Source organism: Bactrocera oleae, chromosome 6 (assembly GCF_042242935.1).
Source record: "Bactrocera oleae isolate idBacOlea1 chromosome 6, idBacOlea1, whole genome shotgun sequence".
NCBI lineage: Eukaryota > Metazoa > Arthropoda > Insecta > Diptera > Tephritidae > Bactrocera > Bactrocera oleae.
Genome location: NC_091540.1, coordinates 22,047,961 through 22,069,860, shown reverse-complemented (window position 1 = coordinate 22,069,860; position 21,900 = coordinate 22,047,961). Strand labels below are relative to the sequence as shown.

The 21,900-nt window shown below is 35.6% G+C and overlaps 1 protein-coding gene and 1 long non-coding RNA gene across 2 annotated transcripts in view; one reads left to right on the top strand and one right to left on the bottom strand.

Moving 5' to 3' along the window:
• Positions 1–17,325, top strand: part of Ubc4 (ubiquitin conjugating enzyme 4) — a 28,263-nt gene extending 10,938 nt beyond the window's left edge. Inside the window, exons 4-5 of the mRNA XM_014243757.3 lie at positions 16,856–17,019; positions 17,072–17,325. Of these exons, the coding sequence (XP_014099232.1) occupies positions 16,856–17,019; positions 17,072–17,208 (301 nt within the window). The 3' untranslated portion in view covers positions 17,209–17,325. The remainder of the gene's footprint in view (positions 1–16,855; positions 17,020–17,071) is intronic.
• LOC118680477 (uncharacterized) lies at positions 4,105–6,019 on the bottom strand. The gene is made up of 3 exons (XR_011397180.1): positions 5,798–6,019; positions 4,606–4,740; positions 4,105–4,550 (listed from the first exon to the last, which is right to left on the bottom strand). It is a non-coding gene; the product is annotated as an uncharacterized lncRNA (long non-coding RNA).
• Positions 17,326–21,900: the final 4,575 nt, after the last annotated feature.

Genomic DNA, 21,900 nt, shown 5'->3' with positions numbered 1-21,900 from the left:
CTTGACAAAAGCTTTCATCGTTAATTTAAATCGTTGAAATATATGTAGATGTACGTTCGTGGAGAATTAGTGCCCAACTTCATTTTAATTAGGATTTTTTTGATTTCTGGAATTAAACCAAAGTACCAAAAATTTTGGTGTGAATGTTACACATTGAAAGTTACAGCTTGAAAATAGTTGCCCAAACATTCTTAGGCTGTGTGCCAAACGGTAACATTTTTCCCTGTGTTGAATTGGGGTGCAAAAATTTCCTATGGTGTAAACCATTTTACATTTTGCTTTGCCAAATAGAAAAAAAAATTTTGACAGTTGAAGTTCAAAACAAACCCCATTGCATCGTTTGAATGTTTGTCTTGTTATTTAAATTATTCAATTTATTCGTAAATATAATTAAATGAAAAGCAAAGACTTTAATAAATATTTAAATTAATAACAATGTTGATGAAACTAGAAAAGAGTCATTAATTTGAAGATTCGTTATTAATTGAGAATTTAGGCAACGTGTTAGGTGACTACAACGCTACTTGCATTCCGTACACATATGTACATAAAATTATATCTTCATATATACATAAATACATTTACCTTAAGATCTTTTAATCAACTATAAAAATATTTTTTTAACTGAATTTTTTAATATTAATTTTATTTTGAATATCGCGGCTAAATAATAAAACTTCAAAAGGAATCAAGAACTTCCCTTATTTAGAGTATCCTTTCTGTATTGAATGGAGTAAATAATAACGTAAACAAATGAATAATTACGCATAAAAAACATATTTTATAACATACTTCTTATGTATGCAGCGATTATATTAAATTCGTGTATTTCTGAATACATATCTGTATTCATATTCATAAGTTGTCAAAATTTTATCTTGCTGCTCTGGGTAAAATTTTGACATTGAAATTACTACGAAAAACGTAAAAAAAATTTTCGGTCAGAATCTTCATTTTTCTACCGTCGTGCTTGAATATCTAATTTTTATTAGAAATAACATCACCAAAACTTAAAAGTACTTCATAAAAAAGCTCGATGTATTTTTGGCTATTAATTTTCGTTAAAATAAATTGCAAATTGGGGCCATAATTCATCCACTAACGAAATCGCGCGCGAATCTTTCCTCCTTCTTACGTTTGTCGTGCCAGTACATTTGGGGACCATCTAAACTTAGGTGATCATATTTTTTCCGGGACATTTTATTTAGTTCACTGAAAATTGCGACGTATAATAGGTGAGAGAGCAACACAATTTTATTCAAAAAGAATGGAAATGATAAAAGAGAAAGCAAAGTAATATTAAAAAGATTCAATCACTGTCTGGTTCGACCGTGGTGTATATTAGTTGATGATGTGAAGGGTGTTTCCGGGATTGTTGACGACGTCTTCGGTCTGACGTATTTCTCTTGACTCATTTTTCGAAGAAGCTCTGGGTTAAAATCGCACCCAAGAAATACCAAACAAGAAAAATTTAAATTATTTTTCACAAATAAAATCGATTTGACGGTGTTAACTTGTAGGCGAGTTTTTTCGTGTGTCTACATTCTGTTAATAATGGAAAATATGCGTTCCACTGGTGCCGATGTTCCTGGTAGTGTCAGAGCATATTCAAAGATCTCTGAAAGCTCAACGAATGGCATGTTTTGCTTCAACAGAAGAGTAAAACATTGAACCCAACGTGTGTCAATGGATGTCTGCTCTTTGCTCCATTGATCAATTCGTTTGTCACCTATATACTGAGAAATATAAGTGAATTGTTCGCTTATGTGAAGTAGTGTCTCATGCTTTCAAAATATTATTTTCTGTGAGGAAACGTTTTCTCAATTTTTTCCCAGTCGAGTTTATTAGTGAGTAGCACCAAACGAAATAGTTTTACATGAGCAAACTGTTGAGTCCATACCTAAAGATATTGGTAGCAATCACCTGATTGACATATTGGAGACAATTAGAAATGAGAAAAAAAGGAAATTGAGGTGTAAAATGAAATATTTACTACTTTACTATTTGGATGTTTGCAAATTGTTCATTAAATGTTGAAAGTGTTTGTAAATTACAACTGCTGAAATGGCATCGCCTTCAATTTTCTTTATTGTTTCTTCGAAAAGCATGGCCTAAATTTAATAAGATAATAATTAAATAATTTCTTGATTTTTTACAAATTTCAGATAATAAATATATTTTCACCTGTTCATGAACAAAAATTAACCAGAGCTTTTATAGTGAATTACTGAAAAAACAGCGGATACATCTGGCTTTTTTGAGTAGTGAAGGAAGGTCCTCGAACTACGTTTTTAAAGGTTACAACATTCAAATGATTTTTCCCAAAGCTGGTTTCTCTCTGATGAAAAAATCGGTTACGATTGAAGTTTGAAGAGAAGCATTTGCTGCCACTTGTGGGAACGTTGGAATCGTCTTAAGTGACTTTCAAAACGGAATATTTTTTCTTCAAATTATCATTGAAAACACACTTTCGTTTCGATATTGCCAAACGTAATATTTATACGTAAATATTTATGCTTCAAATTCAAAAAATGATCTTATGTTTCACTTTGAATGTTGAATGAAAGTAATGAGCTGTCAGTGAACAACGCTGACGTTCGCGCCAAAATCTACTACAGAATTCAATACATTCAAACCGAGTGTAGAAAGTAGAAATAGAACATACAGGTTGGGCCATCTACATTGTTGTATTTTTGTTCCGTTTACTGAGTAATTTTTAATGTTAAGGCTGGGACGGCCGGGACGCTTAACTTAGAATAGAATGAATATGAGGTTTACACTGCGACCAGGATCTATTGTGCCCTCTCCTCTATCACATGCTTTCCCAAAGTCCCAGCACCTTGAAAAGCTCCAACAACTTGCTGGGTGCTATTGAGGCAATGTGATCCCTGTTCACATAAGTGGAGCCTACGGCCTTGAGCCTGCGTGTACAAATTGCGGGGCAATCTAGAATCAGGAGTTCTGGTGTTTCCGGCCCTTGTCGCAGAATCGGCAGTTGCCACAAGAAGCCATGCCCATATTAAGGGGTTTCTTGAGCCTACAGTGCCCAGTGTAGAGTGTGACTAAGAGAATGGTCAGCTAAGTCTAGACCATCCAAATTAAATTTTTTCTCATCAGAAAATATTACCCCATCCCACTCTTCCTTCCAAAATTTATATTTTTTTTATTGGGTTTTTTCCACTACACTTCTTTTGTCCATATTTTTCTTTAAGGTGATGAAATTTAATGACCACAGTTTTCCTTCTATCTAATTTAGACTAGGTATTTCACTAGTAGTTAGTAGTAGTTTTCTTCTCTACACGCCAATATTTTTTTTTTTTGCTCCAATTCCTTTATTGGTCCCAAGCGAGGCTTTTTTACAAATAGTTCGCACAAAAACAAATTATTGTATTGTATATTTTACCTAAAAATTTAATTATAAGAACATAACGTTTTAACGTTAAATAACTGTTTTTGGTCTTATAAATATTAATAAATATATATATTTGTTATAAATTGTTTCCCTATTCGTATAGTTAGAATAGTTTCTCTTGTTCATGTTGGTCTTATAATTATTTCGCTTTTTACATTTATTTTTATACTCTCGCAACCTGTTGCTACAGAGTATAATAGTTTTGTTCACCTAACGGTTGTTTGTATCACTTAAAACTAATCGAGTTAGATATAGGGTTATGTATATATAAATGATCAGGATGAAGAGACGAGTTGAAATCCGGGTGACTGTCTGTTCGTCCGTCCGTCCGTGCAAGCTGTAACTTGAGTAAAAGTTAAGATATCTTTATGAAACTTGGTAGACAAGTGGTCTTGGTACCGTGAGACGGTTAGTATTGCAGATGGGCGTAATCGGACTCTGCAGATGCCCCTCCCTAATGTGATCCTGTGTACCAAATAACAGTCTTGTATCTTATTGCGGAGCTTAGTTATGACAATTTATTTGTTTTTGATTAATGGCGTTTTGTGGGCGTGGGCTGTATTATTATAGTATTTAATGTATACCATAGACAAAGGAACGTGTGGCCGGATCTACTAGTACACTTATAATATGTGATATGTATAATTTTCTGTTATATCTACAACATAAAAAAATTGTAAATCCTTGGAAAATATAGTCCATGTTTGTTAATTATACTTTTTATTTAAGTCGATTTTTAGACAACTCAATAGCAATTAATAAAATCTGAGTGGATATTGGAGAACTATTTTAAGGATTTGGGGTCATAAACAACAAAACTAAGATTTGAGTGGCTGGGGATTGTTCCTAACAAGTTCTACTATTTTGGAAATTAAATTTAACAAGTGTTGACATTATATTTATTTAAATAGTTTTGGATAAAATCATAGTTTAAACTACAATATGCTTCCACACAAAAATAATTTTCAACGAAAAGCATCTGTGAGTGACGGTGACATTTGCACAATATTTTCATAATTTCTTAGGATTGGATTTGTGAGAAGTATTAATACGGAACATTTGAAAAGAGATATGAGACACTTTCGCCATTATGTGTCCTTCTAACAGCTTCGGCAAACATCATCGAAACATCAATGCACTGAAAAAGTAAAAAGTTAGTTTGAACACGGTAGATATAAAAATATTACTCAAACCTGAATTTTCGGACAGTCCCTCATATGTCCATCTTGTGGTATTGTATTTGTAACAACGACAGCTTCGAAGCAAGCATTGTTAATCCGGGAAATCGCCGGACCCGAAAATATACCATGAGTTAAAATGGCATAAACCTAAAAAAATATGATAATTATTTAATTAAAAAATCAGTATGAAAACAATTCACAGTAAGAGAAGTAAGAATGATACTTTGATAAGCACGGAAAAACCCTTAATACTATGCAGCTAAAAGCGACTAAAAAAAACAGTCAAAGAGTGCGGTTGTGTTTTTTGAAATTATAAGCGAAACATACAAACATATGTGTATTGATTTTCAAAAACTAAGTGTGTCGTATCAGGTTGATATTGTAGCATAAAAAAGTGTTGAGCTTTTCAGTTTTTTAAACTATATTTATTATTTATTTAAAAGGTCGCATTTTATATTATGTGCATATAGTCCAAATAAATCATAGCAATTTTTGTATTTTTTGCTCTTTACTACAATAAATATAAAAATCAGTTCACCAAGCGAATTCGGTTGATAGCGAGATATTTTATAAGTATACGACAAAAGGTTAAATAAAGAAGAAAAAACATTAGCTTAGGTTGCATCGAAGCTATAATACCCTCCACCAATAATAAAGTTTCCATACAAGACTTTGATTTTTATCGATCAGTTTGTATGGTTATGTTTATGCTATAGTAATCCGTTCTAAACAGTTTCTCGGAGATAGTAACATTACCTTAAATAATAAACCGTACTTCATTTCGTGAAGATATCTCGTCACATAAAAGAATTTTTCATACCAGAACTTAATTTGTATCGATCAGTTTGTATGGTAGGGTGTATGATGGTCCAATATCGGCGGTTCCGACGTATGAGCAGTTTCATGGGGAGAAAAAGATATGTGCAAAAGTTCAGTTCTATATCTCTGAGGGACTAGTTTGCGTATACACAGACAGACAGGCGCACAGACGGGCATGGCTAAATGAGACGAGTCACGCTGATTAAAATGTGCCTCCTAAATTGTAATGTATCCAATCTTTTATTTCTATTCAATCAATTCAACATGAGTAGACAGATTGGCTTTTGAAGTATGTTAACCAAAAACTACGTACATATTAGATATACTACTAATATATTTATAAGAGCCAGTCAATAATAATTTGTACAACATAGTTTTTATTTACCTTGAGTGCACCAGCTTCAACCAACCGGTCAGCAGCATGAACTATAGTACCACAAGTGTCCGCCATATCGTCTACTAAAATAGCAATTTTGTCTTTCACATCTCCAACAAGAACCATGGAAGCTACTTCGTTTGCTTTTTTTCTTTCTTTATGAATAAGAGCAAACTCAACATTCAGCCGATCCGCAATAGATGTCACTCTGAAAAAATGAAAAGAATTTCCTTTTCACTAAGCATTTATAATTTTAATATACAATCTGACTGATGCTTCCTTTTTTGATGTGGGTAGATAAATTCTTTAAATAAATTAATAATAGTTTGGATGTAAAAGCACATAAACGGTATCTTGCGACATTATGTCCTTATATTTATTTTAAAATATTGATCAGTGTAATTGTTTGCATCTCGTTTGTTCGAAAGCCACTTTATCATATAAAGTTTGTTCGTTAAGGGGTTATATCCATTTGCAACTCATAAAAAGTGTGATTTTTTTTTTAGAGGCATTTTATTATTTTTCGAAATAAAAAAGTAATGAACATTCTATTTTTATTTCCAAAAACTTTTTTTTGTTTCTAAATAAAATTTCACTACTGAGTGGCTAAAATATATAGAAATAGAGAGAAAAGAAATTATTATTAAAAATATTATTCGTTCCAATTTTACCTGACAAAGAAATATAAAAGGTCGTATGATTCAAGCCGTTTCGGGGAAAATTTCCTAACCGACTCTGAAAACAGTGTTTGGAGAAGGCGAATACACTAGGTTAAAAATAATTTTAATTGCGATCTGAAGTGTAAAACTCGGTCAGTTTTTCAACAATCTTCTTGCCGTGAAATAAGAAAAATTTGTGCTCAAGCTTTCTGATGAAGCATCCTAAAGGTCCCAAATGGGCTATTAAAAAAACTGCAAAGTATTTACAATAAATACGAGTACTACATTTATGAAGAGGTGTTCTGACCATTATGGGAAAACTAGAAACGTAGACGGCAAGACACAGGAAGGAATCACGTGACATGCACCTAAAAGTGAGGACAAAGCTGTTGTTCTCCTTTTTGAGAAGAAACCATTGCTCAGTCTAAGAAAAGCTAAACAAATTTTGTTTAAAAAGGGATTAGATACTATATCTCTAAATAGAATACGGCACAGAATTCAGAGATCTGGCATAAAACGCAGCAGTACTGTAACCAAATCTTTACTCTTGACAACGCGGGCGATTGGAGCAAGTATTGAATAAACTTCAGTTATAACAAATAAAGTCTATTCAAGTTTACAATGAGTTCCGCTATTTTTGTCTTTTTTTGTGGAAGAAAAAAGAAACGAAAAATTTAAAGAAAAGATATTAAAAGATCACATTAATCCACCTGATGTACCAGGGGAATCGCATGTAAAATTTGGCTTGCATTTACTTGCATGATTGTATACCTAAGTACATGCTTGCTTTACAGATTTACATATATCACCTTATCGACTAAATAAACACGCATTTGGGTGTTAAATTATGTTTTGCAAATCATCTTAAAATATCTGAATTTTTTCCATAAACTCAAAAATTATGACATTTAATGTTTTATTCTTATGTTTTCCCCTATAGAAATAAATTAAATCGTAACAATATAAATTATTTTCTTAACTTACATTTCAAATCTGTCCACATTGCTTGTCAACCAGATCCTGAAATCAATATTTTAACATGGAATATTCCGGACAATACAGCGCTCGCCGATGATGCATTTTGTATACCAAAGGAAATCGACATGTTGCTGGGTACAGAAACGTTCTTCAGTCGGAATTTTCGGTAGAAGGTCAACTATAGGCACTGGGGTCCACATATTTAGTACTTAGGGGCTTAAACAGTTTTGGTTCGATTTAGACAATTTTTGATCACAAGGTGGCATACTTTAAACGTATTATTCACGCAAAGTTTTACCCCGATATAATCATTGTTGCTTGATATGCATAGTGGAAAGTGAAAGAATCAGATGGAATTGAAAATGGTGTCATATGGGAAATAGGCGTGGTTGTAGTCCGATTTCGCCCATTTTCGCACTATAACATAGAAATATGCACCGAATTTGGTTTAAATCGGTTAAGCAGATCCCAAGATATGGGTTTTCACCCAAAAGTGGGCGGTGCCACGCCCACTGCCTAATTTTGAACGCGGTTACTATAAAGTCATCTCATACCATCCAAGAGATAAAATTTAATGACTAGCGTGTTTAGTGCTTGGTTTATCGCGCTTTTAGTATTTTTTAACACTACCGTTATATGGGGAGTGGGCGGGCTTGTCACCCGATATCACCCATTTTCACACCGTCAATAGAAGTGCTAAAAAAATTTGCTTCCAGTGAATTTTGTTATTATAACATTAGCGGTTTAAGAGATATGCACATTGAACCTATTAGTGGCGGGACCACTCCCACTTAAAAAAAAAAATTTAACTGCAGATGCCCCTCCCTAATGTGATCCTGTGAACCAAACAACAGTCTTGTATCTTATATTCTTACTTCATGAGAGCTTCCCATCCCAACGGGAAAGTGTAACATCATATATTTTACCTCTTCTAGTTAATAAAACTAGCTCAATTTTATTTGGATTTAGGGCTAATCCATTTCTCTCTGCCCCCTTAGTAACCATATTTAGATACCCTTGGGTAAGATCGTAGACGCTGTTCACAAATTTTTCTTTTAACAAATGAGTTAACTTATTAAGAGCTCCAATAATCGCCTCCGACCGTACGTTGTTGAAGGCCCTTTTCGATATGAAGAAAGGTACAGCGAAGTCTTTATATTATATATTAGGGCTCCCTGCAGCCATGATAATATCGAGTGCAAAGCATTGCCGACCGAGCAGCCTTTGTTGTATGCATGCTGAGCACTTAATAGCCCGTTCCTGATAGGCCTAATTTCCTTGGCAGTGACATGAGCCAAGCCCCCCGGAATGTGACTTAATCTGACGCAGTTAGCGTTTATGGGGGCCAACCAACTGCATGATACTTTTGTTACACGCTGAAGCTGTGCAGGTATAATGCCGTCGAGTCCCCTTGAACGGTTTAAAAGAGTTACTAGCCCATGGCGCTCGTCCAGAAGGTCTGAGAAGGCTGCCTTCTTGAAGCTCTTCAAGAAGCACTTCATCCGTAGATGGGTTTAGCGGAAAGTGAGCGTCCAGGAGAAGCCGTAGCGACTCCTCGCTACTCACCGCTCAGTTTCCAGACTCATCACGAAAGCCTTCTACATTTTCCGCAGAAGGCTCGCCAAGAAGACCTTTTGGCCTTCCTAATTTCGGTCTTATATAATATATAATAAGACGCGCTTTACACAGTGCCCAATCTGCATTAAGTCCGCTTTTACAGGTATTATTGAACATTCTTCTGATTGAATATCTGATTTCCAAAAGCTCTGGTGTCTACAAAGGGGTGTCCGCTTTCCATTCTGAGTTTTCAGAGGACAAGAGCTTTCAAGGGCAGACCTACATATAGAACTGAAGACCCCAACGCACTCATCGATCGCGATGGCAGATAGCTTTGAGCTTCGACCTGGCGCAGCAGAAAGAGCTGCGCGAAGCTTCATATCATAAGGTCCCAGTCCGTGTTTCAAAAGCTTCTATATGGTTCTCTGACCGGATGTGCTCTGTCCAGGTTAAAACTAATATACGTATGATCAAAGAAGGAATGGTCATTAAGAACCCTCCATTCAGAGATTAAGAGATATATTTCCCTTGATGTCAAAGTGAGGTCAAGGACTTCTTCCCTGCCTGCAGCTACAAAGTGGCAGAGCTCCCCCTGTTCTTAATATAAAGGGTCTTCATTACAAATGAAATTAAAAGGTGAGTCACCTCTACCGTTTATCTCCGAGCTTTCCCATACCGTGTGCCTTGAATTCGCGTCCGAACCAATAATGACGTTATATTTCCTTCGACGGGCCTCCGCCAGAATCCTCCTCAGCATCACTGTATGTACTTCCACCTCGTCATCGTGCGGCATATAAGCCGAGACGAGACAGAGTTCTCCGGCCTGCATTCGAGCCCCAACAGTCACAACATCACAACATCCTCGTTGCTGAAATTAGGTAAAAGGAAAGCATTTAGTTCATTTCGTACCTGCAAACAAGCTCATATTCTACCTGTACTGTTAGCCACCAGCAGTTTATAACTTATCGTCCTTAGGTCAGTCTCTTCCAAAGACGAAGGAAAGAATTGGTGGTCGCAGCCTTCGCGTGTTCGAGGTTAATCTGAAGGATCTCCATTCTTCAAACTTTTCTCCAAAAGCGCGAGTTCCGCACTTGCAAGACTATCGACAACGACCTCCTCGAGATTGGAGGCAGAGTCATCGGTCGACGATCTGCCCCCAACGCTCGCTGCGTCCGAAGGTGACGAGTCCATATCCATACCCGTTTGGGGATCTGCGACCTTCGCTCCTGTCGCTATTGGTGACATCTGCCCTGGCATCGGTCAGAAAGATCCTAAGGACTACCCTCTCAAAGCCATTTGCGTCGGTGAGAGGACCAATGGACTCCTTATTCCAAAGATGGATTGCAGCAACGTAACATCTTCTCAGGGGAGGAGGGTTCTGAAGGAAGCCAAGAGCAAGGATACAGTGGAAGACCCACCTTGCCAAGTGCCTCTAGTCTAACTCCCTTTCAGTTCTCTCAAACCCTAGATACCGCTTCCTTATACAGGGAGGCCGACCGTTCGTCGGCACACCTGATTGGCTTGTGTATCTCGTGGTGCCAACCAGCACTTTCACACCTTGGAAGTGGACCGGGGCTTCCTTTGGCCACCTTCATGAAAACCGCGGTTTCACTCCTCGTGGGAGATGGCTCCATCTTCCCTGCTACGATCGCACACCCCCTGTTCTATTTAGTCAGCCCGTTTATCGATATCGCTAAAAGTTGGTGCTGCTCCCGTGCGATGCTTCTTACCGAAGGATGATTCCCCTCATGCGACCTCTGCATTTGACCGTTGGTTGGGGCTCACTCGAGCCCATTGTTCTGCCAACCTCCACGCTGCTCTTTGTGGAAAACGATTCCCCCATTCCAGGCGGTGACCTGGTTCCGACCTATTTCCACCCACATTCGTTTTGGAATTTTATTATTTTCGTCTGTTGAGTCCCCACTCAGAGTCGCCTTAATGATCCCAAAGTTATCTCTGCTAAAAGGCCAAGGCGAGGGTTGACGCACGGACTTATGTGGCGATGCGTTCAGAGTCAACCAGCGCCAAGAGGGGGTTCTCTCACTTTACACCAACCACATCAACTTAATGATGGCGGGAGAGGAACGTACTCCGAGGCCTGCCAGGGTTTTAACGGGACGTAAGCAGTCTCGGCATTATCCCGCCAGCCATTTTTACAGTCCGAGTCGATCCGAGGTCAGGTCCGTTAGGAATTTTCACAGACCGTGAGGGCCGCAGGTCATTTAAGATTACCCAGGCTGCACCGCGTGGAGGCGACCTTGCATTCCGATTTCGAATAAATCCAAGCCGAGATGCCCAATTTTCGACCACTTTTTGCAGCAATAAGGGCCGTAAGTCAGCAAAAACCCGCCTAAAGGTCAATCATCTCGAGCTTATCCGCATAAACGAGCCACGTCACATAACTCCACAAAAAAACGGTGTTTTTTTGTTAAAAAGTGTTGTAGGTCGAAAATATATTTAGTTTCTCGAAAGTTTTTGCGGTTTATTTTTTTTTTTACTTTTTTTTCAACGAAATGCGTTGTTTTTTCTTGTTTTCAATATAATTTTTATACTCTTTCAAGATGTTGCAAAGATAGTTGTGTACACCTAACGATTGTTTGTATCACCTGAAATAATCGAGATAGATTTGGAGTTATATATCGGGTTTTTCAATAGGGACGATATGATTTCTAAGTGTCGTTTTGGCCATTTTTAATATGTCATGATCTGTAGTTTTCATTGTGTGTTCAAAATGAACTCGTACGTTGGTGCTACCTAGTCGGTACGCAATGCCAAGATAGTACATAACATAAACATAAGTAAACCTATCAAAAATATACATTTACATGCAATACACATGCATTCATCAAAAAGTACAAACACATACTGTCCGCAATGCCCGAATAATCCGCAATTGTGCATCAATTGCTTCCCATATTATTTCCATCAAAGGAATTAACGCACAAAAAAGCTTGACAACGTTAAATTGATTGTTTCGTTGGCTTTATGACATATAGCACTTACTTGTTGGAACCAAAGTTCGTCTACATCAACATTTTTCAATCCAGGCAACTTATTATTCATGGCTCTATAGCGTTCAGTCAATATATTATGGCCGGCTTTATTTTTAAAGAAATATAGAGTAATGATTCCCTTTACCCATAGATCACACCCAATTGTGACTTTTTGAGGATACAACAATGGCTTGTGGACTATCATCATTGTGGATGGTAAGTTAGTCTGATCCATTTCATAAATGGCTGTAACTGCTGTCAAAAAGGCCAGCTCTGAAAAAAGTATTGCCTCAATGAAAACCACACGTCTAAAAAACCACATTTGACTTAGCTTAGCCTTGAGCTCGTGGAGTAAAATCTCGAAACATCAAAATTAAATTAAGAGACCGCGAGAAGTGTTTCGAATATAAAGGGTCGATACAATCGACTACTCCTAGGAATATACTTTTTGAGTAAAATTAAATATTTGAAGCGTTTTACTCCTCCTTAGTCGTTGATGTTTATCCACAGTGTACAAATATGTGTTCATAATATTTAAAGGTTTTGTAACAACCATAGATATCTGAAATCATTGAGGAAATGGAGAGTTGGTTGTAACGCTCCTTTATCTCATTTAGTAGAAAACAAAATGATTCCTCATTTAAACGAAAATAACTTATGAATCTGCAATAAACATTATTTAAAAGTCATTTAATGGTCAATAAATGTTTGGCTTACTTGGTGTTTGGAAGTTCGAATGAATTTGAGTGATCACTAAGGCCTTTTCTTATGCGCAGCACATCAAGTTTTGGTCCCAACATTTTTGTCATCGTAATATAAATCGAAACTAATTAATGTCCATTTTAATAACTATTCAACTTTTCGTGAGCAATAACTAAATTAAATTGTTTTGATTTTTCGTATACAAATTTTCAGGTGGTTAATAATTTGTCGAATCTTCATTTTTTAGTTTTACAACACCAATCAAACTTCGACTGAGATAGTTGAAAATCGTAATATCCAAAAAAGAATTGTGTTGATCTGAAGTTGAATTGCTTCAACTTCAATTCAATCAAGTAGAATTGAAAACCGTAATAGGTCTATTAATAAAGTAAAAGATATGCAAAATATTACAATAATATGTAATATATATTTTTTTTCTATGTTGTTTATTTCATTTTGTTTTATTTTTTATGCAGGCGATTTCATAAGTAAAAACACAACTGTTTATTGTTTTATTTCATTAATTTATTTACAACACTTGTAGTGAACACACAATAATTTCGAGTAGTTTTATCAATTCGGTCTTAAGGAGCTCATCGAATTTTCAACAAAAATCTCTGGTAGCGCTCTCTGGTAATCAACGCATGTTTTCATCGATAGTTGACTTGAAGGAAGCGTTGTTGCTAACGTTATTTTTAGGTTATTGAGATCTATATCCATACGCAATTCAAAGTACTGTTATAGTAGCCAGAGTAAGTAGACCGCAACTACACACCAGTTGCCTTACACGATAGGCGTGTTAAATTGCATTTGTACCTACATACGGTAGCCTATACCACTTTGATGGTAAATGATAGTAATTATGGCAAATATAAATGCCATGGTTACATTCCTTACATTTATTCGTACACCTGCGGCCATGCACAACTTACCGTTCAAAATTTTCAAGATTTACGCATATTTAGCATCACTTTATATCGGTATTGAATTTTTTATTTAGAAATAAGATAGTGACATGTTACTTATCAAAATTATTAAAAAATAAAAACAAATTCAGTTGTAGACTAAATTAGTAAAAGTATTATAAGAGACTGACACGCGATGGAAAATTTATAATTTTTTATATTTTATATTTTTTTATTTTACTTTAACTTATACTTTAAATAAAATTTTTGTTTTCTTTTTTTTGTTTTTATTAACATACTAAATTTAGTCGTGTTATTAATTTAAAAACAATAAAATCGAACGCTTTTGAAGAACCAAAGAAAAGATGTTTTGTGTTTTATTCATTAAAGACTATAGTTATAATAAATTAACATAATATAATTGACTTCTGCTTAGTAAAAACAATAGAAACAAATGTTTTAAGAAAATCCCGAAAGAAAGAAAACATTCGAAAAAAATTTAAGAAAGTATAACCGCAAGGGTACATAGTGTGGCCGCAAGGGTACATGTCTCTAGTCCAACGATTATGCATGCGTGAGGAATTAGCCGAGTCAGAAAGGCAAGAGATTGTTGAGATTTAAAACTGCTACCGGAAAAAGAGAAAGCAATAAAGTGTTTTTAATTATGAAAAGTGAGTCAACTAAGTCAAATATGCAGGAATGAGAATTAAAATCATGACATATACGGCGGAATGGTTCATTTAGTTCGAAATTTAATCTACAGAATTTTAACAGTAAAGGTCTAAACTGCCTCGAAAACCGAACCGGAATATTAATTTTAATTTCAGACAGGAAAAAAGAACTGCAAACTGTTCCATTCAATATTTTCACTAAAAATACTACATATACCAAGCATTGCCGTACGACTATCAAGTGTAAGTAGATTTATAAGTTTTAAACGACTAGCGTATGAAGGTAGACTTAATCTATAATCCCATCGGAAATGCCCTAAGGCGAAAAGTAAAAATTGTTTTTGAACAGACTTTAACTTGTCAGAAGTAGGATTTGGTAGCTAGGGTTCCATACAACAGAACCATATTCCAATATAGGTCTAACCAAAGCTGTAAAAAGTGTTTTGATAATATGCGGCTCTCTAAATTCTTTAGACCAGCGTTTAACAAAACTGAGGACACCTTTTGCATTCAAGATCGTGGTATAAATATGAAGACTAAAATTATTATTATGGTCCTAAATCAACAAAGTTAAAAACTTGCTCTAGACTATTGTTTTTTTATTACATAAGGAGAGGGGTGCACAGATCTACGGGAAAAGCACATCGTTTTACATTTATTGAAATTCAATGGCAAATCACTTCTATCACACCAAGCAACCAACAGACACCTTTCATCAGTCAAAGAGTATGATTTAAAAAGCTTTACGTCATCGACGTATACTAAATCTTGGCTGAAAGCCCAGAAGATCAAGTTTATTTTGTAGTTAAAATTGAAGGCTTTAATTACCATAGTAAGAATGATTCAATATAGGTCTAAATATGCGCCGTTTTGTTCGATAACTTGTTGCCATTTTAAGGGTAATTTCATTATGCCTCTCTCATAGAAACCTTTGTTCCAATTGGCAAAAAAAGTTAGACCAGCTCTCGGAGCTTTTGGCGAGTCACTATCGATGGCTGTGGCCTGGCGTTGTTCTGATGGAACACAATTCCTCTCCTATTGGCCAAAGCTGGCCGCTCATGGCGATTGTTACCTGCAGACGTTCCAATTGTTGACATTACAGTTCCGAATTAAGAGTTTTGGCGTATGGGAGCAGCTCATAGCAGATAATTCCTTGCCAATCCCACCAAACACACAGCAAAACCTTCCTGGCCGTCAATCCTGGTTTGACCACCGTTTCCGCTGGCGCACCGCGTTTCGACCACGGCCGTTTTTGCTTGACGTTGTCGTAAGTGATCCACTTTTCATCGCCAGTCACCAACCGCTTCAGAAATGGGTCGATTTTGTTGCGATTCGCAGATGGAATCGGTCCATGAGGTTTTTTTGAGTTAACTCGTGTGGCACCCATACATCGAACTTCTTTCCGTATCCAGCCTTAATCAAATGGTTCCAAACGGTTTTTTGTGCAATCTTTAGCTTTTGGACAATCGAAACAGTGCTTACATGACGGTCGGACTGTCAATGTCCACGATTTTATCGACAATTGGCTTTCCAGTCGTGCGTGGTGCATCTTTGACAACGAAATTACCTGAACGGAATCGACGAAACCAAAATTGCGCGTGATTAGCTATTACAGTATCAGCTATAACTATTTTCAGCCGCCTGGCTTGCGTTTTCGCCTTTATCGAAGAAAAACTGTAAAATATTGCTTATTTGGTCTTTGCTTGTGTCCATCGTTGACGCGCGCTCAAACAAAACTGAATCAACCAATCACCAAACTGTCAGAAAAGCTTTTTTAGTCATCTTTCCAACGCCATCTAGCGTAACCCGATCGGATTTATATAATACAACGCGAGATACAGATAAATAACGCCATCTATTGGAAAAATAATGGATGAATAATATATGAGAGTCGAGAGATTTACTTTATCGAAAGCTTTTCTAAAGTCTGTGTATATAACATCCGTATGCATATGTTCTCTAAAACCCAATGAATTATTACAGTAGTGCGACTCGAAAAATTCTGCAAACATATTTTATATAAGGTCACATGAAGTGATTGATTTGTATTTCATCGCGGACGGAAATTTGGAAATGCTGCGTTTGGAGTTAACGAAATCATAAAACGATTTTGGATTACGTACAATATTCTTTTATACCTTATTTAAGTAAATATTATAACTTTTTTGGTTAGTTCTAAATACTGTCGACGCAATACAGAATATTTAGAATAGTCGACAAGTGAACCGATTTTTTTAATGTTTAAAGGTTCGAGTTTTTCAATTTACATAGTTTATGGATATTTAATAAAAATTACACACATGCACATATAGTATTTCTGAAGTGTTTAACCGAACCTGTTCGGGGATGCAGGAATGCATTTACTTCCCCAAGTTCAAACCCATTTAATGAGCCGAGTAAAGTAATTCATTTAGTTCACATTCGTGGTGTAAATTTAAACTGTTCGGCTGAAACGAATCTTGGCCTGAGGCTTAAAGCTTGGCTGTTCCCTACAAATAGGTATATATAGTATGTATATTTACGAAAATGTGTGTGTGTATATTAATAATATAATACATTAAACTTAAAAACAAAAATGTTTGCGTTTATCAAATTTTTATAGGGCCGCTGCAATGACCTTACGTACTGTTTTACTCTCACTTCAAGCACTGTTGGCTGCTGCCGAACCTGATGATCCACAAGACGCAGTTGTAGCATATCAGTATAAAGACAAATATCAGTTGTTTCTTATGACGGCTAAGCATTGGACAAATATATATGCTGGAGGTAAATAAAATATATACATTTTACTACTATATACAATGTTTATAAATTAAAGGTCCCCACAAATTTACTGAGTGTGATACGAAAATTCAACGCCTAAAAGATATGGGAATCGATGAACATGATGCGCGGGCTGTTTTGTCTAAAGAAAACTGGGATTTGGAAAAGGCAACAGAGAGCTTGTTTAGTTAGCTTCTTTTTTTTATTTATAAAAACACATATTTATGGAAATAAGAATTTATCAAAAATATTGTTTAGCGAGGTTTGATATTTATTTAAAAATAATTAATCGTATTTTTTGAAAACTTTCACATTATAGTTATTTATTTATTAGTTAAATCTGAATTTGTTGTGTTAAACACAAAATTAAATAATATATAATCATTTGGAAATGTTATAATTGTTAGGGAGAACAAAGTCATTCATATGAAACTGACAACATGTGTATCAATATCATCATTTTAAAAGTTACTTCTGATTTTCTCATATTTATTAGTGAGATTTATCAAAAATTAACGATATAACCTTAAACAACAATTAATTGATTACAAAAACTAATTTTAAGAACCATTAATGGATTAAGCTAATTTCCTATTTTACTAGATAGCATAAATTCAATATAAAACCAGAAAAAACGTTAACTTCGGTTGCACCGGAGCTATAATACCCTTCATTACAAAAAAGATTCAATACAAGAAGTTAATAGGACAGGGTTAGGAAAAACCTTTTGGGCAGTAATCCATGCCAAATTTCGTGAAGATGTTTTGTCAAAATAAGCAGTTTGCCATACAAGTGGTCCGATCTAAAGAATTTGTTCGGAGATTGTAGCGTTGTCTTAGACAATAATCCATGTCAAATTTAGTGAAGATGGCTTGTCAAACGTGACATGTGACGTTTAAATGAAGTAAAGGGACATGCCCACAATGTGGCTTAAAGCAAACAAAATTTATTACATCTGTGTAGACTTATTTACTCTTCATATACCAATTTTTGTAATTTTGCCTCCTTTATCTATTCTATTGCTGAATATATGGACCAACATTTTAGTGGCATTAAGTGAACATGTTATCTCAGATGCTGTTAAAAATCGGTTAAATTGATCTACAGGTTGGTTGAAAACTTTCTGTGCTCGAAATGAAAAAATATTTTTTTTGGTACGAAATATATTTTTTTATTCAATATATTCCAATGATCCTTCAATAATATTATGCCATGCCTATAATGACTTTCCTGGCGTCATTCAACGAAAAACGCTTTCCACGAAGGAATTGTTTCAGGTTTCTGAAGATGTATTAGTTGCTGGGAGCCAAACTTGCTGAATACGATGGATGATCAAGCAATTCGTACTTTAATTCGTTGAGTTTTGTCATTGTTAAAACACCTTTGTGAGCAGGTGCATTGTCTTGATGAAAAATTATTTTTTTGAGCTGCAAACCTTTCATATGAATTTTTTCACCCAGCTGATCCAAAAGGGTGCAATAATATTCAGAGTTCATTGTTTTACCTTTCTGCAGATAATTAATCAACAAAATTTCTTTTGCATCCCAAAAAACTGATGCCATAACCTTTGTTGCTGATCGTTGTGACTTCATCTGCTTTGGCGCTGAAGAACTAGATTCAGTTCACTGTAAATGTTCTTGTTTCAATTTGGGATCATGGGGGTAGATCCAAGTCTCATCCATAGTTAATAGTTCTGTTTAAAACGCTCTAAATTATGTTGAAAAATTTGTTTTCGATCCAGTTTTTTTTGAATTGTTAACGTGTGCGGCACTAACTTAGCGGACAGCTTTTTCGTATGTAATTCTTCATGTAAAATATGAAGTACTCGTTCGTCTGAGATGCCTATGGCATTAGCAATTTCACGCCTGGTCTAACTTGGATATTCACTAATAATATAATGAACTTGCTCAATAATGCAAATTTCCTTTGCTTTTAAACCTTTCAAAGCAAAGAATCTAATCACTCCGCGATATTTCATTTTTTCCATATTAAAAAAATTACTCTGACACATTAACTTCAAATAGCTTGTAAACAAAGAATTATTTGAATCAGAAACTTTTTAACCAACCTGTATTTGCTCCCTAAACGGCCATGTTCCAATGCTTTCCGGGATTGCGACTGATTAATACATGCGAATAACGAATGATGAGTTCATATGCACCATTTTTATACTCTCGGAACTGTTGCAACATTGTATTATAGTTTTGTTCACCTAACGATTGTTTGTAACACCGTAAACTAATCGAGATCGATACAGAGTTATATGCATATCTATATATATATATATATATATAAATGAAACCCATTTCCCGTTGTCACGCCATAACTTAAGAACGGCTACACCGATTTGGCAATTTTTTCTTGTAGTTTTCTTATACTCTGTAGAAGGTTCTTACAAAAAAAAATATTAAGAAAATGTCTCAGAAAGATTGAAAAAATACATTTAATTAAAAAACGCGCGTAACGAATGTCATCGTCATTCACAGCCATAGACTATATTGAAAGAGCATCATTTGTTCGGAATGTGGTTACTTAATTAAATTCTATCGCAATAGCTGATTGACAGCCAGTCCAATAAAACCTTTGCTTCAAATTCTTCAAGGATTTCATGCCTCTCAAGTGCCCTCCTCTTGGATATTTGTACAGCACGTTAAGAACATCCGGAATTCCAACCCTTGGAACAACCATAAGTACTCGGAAGGTTTGCCCATTTTCGTTTTTCCATACTCGATGCAAGCAGCCATACACTAACTTTAAACTGCTCCGTTCTGTCCAATATGATTTTGTGACTGGCCTTCCTGTAGTTATTTCTCCAATCGTTGTACATTGGTTCAACTCCACTTCATGTAATGCACCTTCCAATTCGGGATGTTCTTGCAAAGAGTCATCCGTTTCAGGTTCAATTTTATGCTGATCTTCCACCTGTGATGGTATACACGCTTCCTGCTCTTCCAACTGTAAGGACACTTGTGCTGGTGTCCAAGCTTCTTGCTCTTCTAACTGTGAGGAACCTTTTACTGGTTCACACGCTTCCTCCTCTTCCAACCGTGAGAACACCTGCCCTGACATACGCAGTTCCAGCTCTTCCGAAATAATTATCTCCTTGGGAATTTATTTGACAATCGCACTTCTGACACCAATTGTAACGGATTTCTCGATAAATCGTCTACCTGTAACTCACTCTTGAGTTCGATCACTGGATTGTTAAATAAAAGTCCCAATTTAATGGCTACACACTTATCTTTATTTCTAATTCCAACAACTTAACACTTATTGCTCGTTATTCGAGCTTACAGCTTCTTGCTTATGTCTCAATTGTTCTTATCACGACAACACTTTAACTAGAACTGTGTTTGCTGCACAATCCGGCAGCCCTTATATAGTAAATCTGTAACAAAACATTGCTTTTAGAATATTCTGGCAACTACGAATTTGCTAACTAGTTGCTTCTGGCAGTTTATCGTTGATTCGATTTTGTTCTATCATCCGTGTTCGTCACAATATAATAATTTTAAACAAAATAATCGAGCTATTCACTTAATTTTTGCACAAAAAATTTCACATAGAACAATATATATAAGGAGAGGTTTGCGTATGGCAACAAAAAAATTGTGTGCGTCTGCTGTTTGATATATCGCTGCCGGCTTCAAGACGGCATATGCCGACCAAGAAAAATTAGCTGCCGTATCGTGCCGTCGTCTTTGTGTGTTGTCTAAATAACTGTGCCCATAAGAACATGTGTATGTCAATATTTGACAGATGCTGCCTGTCGCTTATCGTCATTGATCATAATTAAAATGAGTGAAAAGGAGGCTACCGGGGACACAGTGGAGTCGAGGTTATGTGAAGGTACGTTACTGTTGATTCGGGGATTTTTTGTTAACACATTTCGCGTGGTTTTTAGTGGTACAATTCGTATTCAATTATCTAAATCAAATAAACCTGATTGTTATTTGAACGTAGTCTTCGGTTGAAAAATATTTGTTTAAAGCGAGGATCAAGTATCATAAAAACAAGCTCTAAATTTGTCTCAATGAACGCACATATTTACATACGAGAATATTTGTAAAATTTCATCAGTTTACACTGAGAAACTTTTTATTTAATTCAACACATCTTTTAAATAAGCTCAGACTCGAGAGATTCTATAACAACTCAGTTGCTAAAAGTTCCAAAGATGATTTCTGTCAAAAAAAAGTCCATATACACCTGCAGAAGCTACACGCTCAAAGCAAGGTGCTACAAAGCAAACAAGGGTGAAAGATATTTCATACACCAAATTTATTTCTGAGAGTGACAGCCTAATGCGATAATGTACTCAATTTTCAACTTCGCCGATTCAGGACAATTCTGAATCGGTATTAGAAATCAAAAACGAAAATCTTGACATTTTCTAGGCACGTCTCCAAGCGGCTTATGGCGCAATTGTAGAATCTGACGAATCATATTTACCGGAAAATTTCAAATCTTCTGCTTTCTCCAAATACGAAAACTGTTTAGACCAGTTTGAGGCAAGTTCAGGCATTCATCTCAAGGTGCCCGCATGTGACACAGAAATATTTCCAGGTAGTTATGAACAATGGTCATCCTTCCAGGAATGTTTACAGCCGTTTACATAAATCACCCAAAATTATCAAATCCACAAAAATTATATCACCTCCGATACAAAACAAATGGTCAAGCAAGCGTAAAAGTAAAACAGTTCGCACTAAATGACTATACGAAAACGAAAAGAAATATCGATATTAATGAACTTGCTAAAAATTTCAAAAGGAAACAAGTGAAGAATTTATCAAACTTCAATTCACTGTTTCAAATTGTTTTTCGGTTTTATCGACACAGAAAATTCTCACAGACAGCTGGGACCCTATACTGGTAAACATA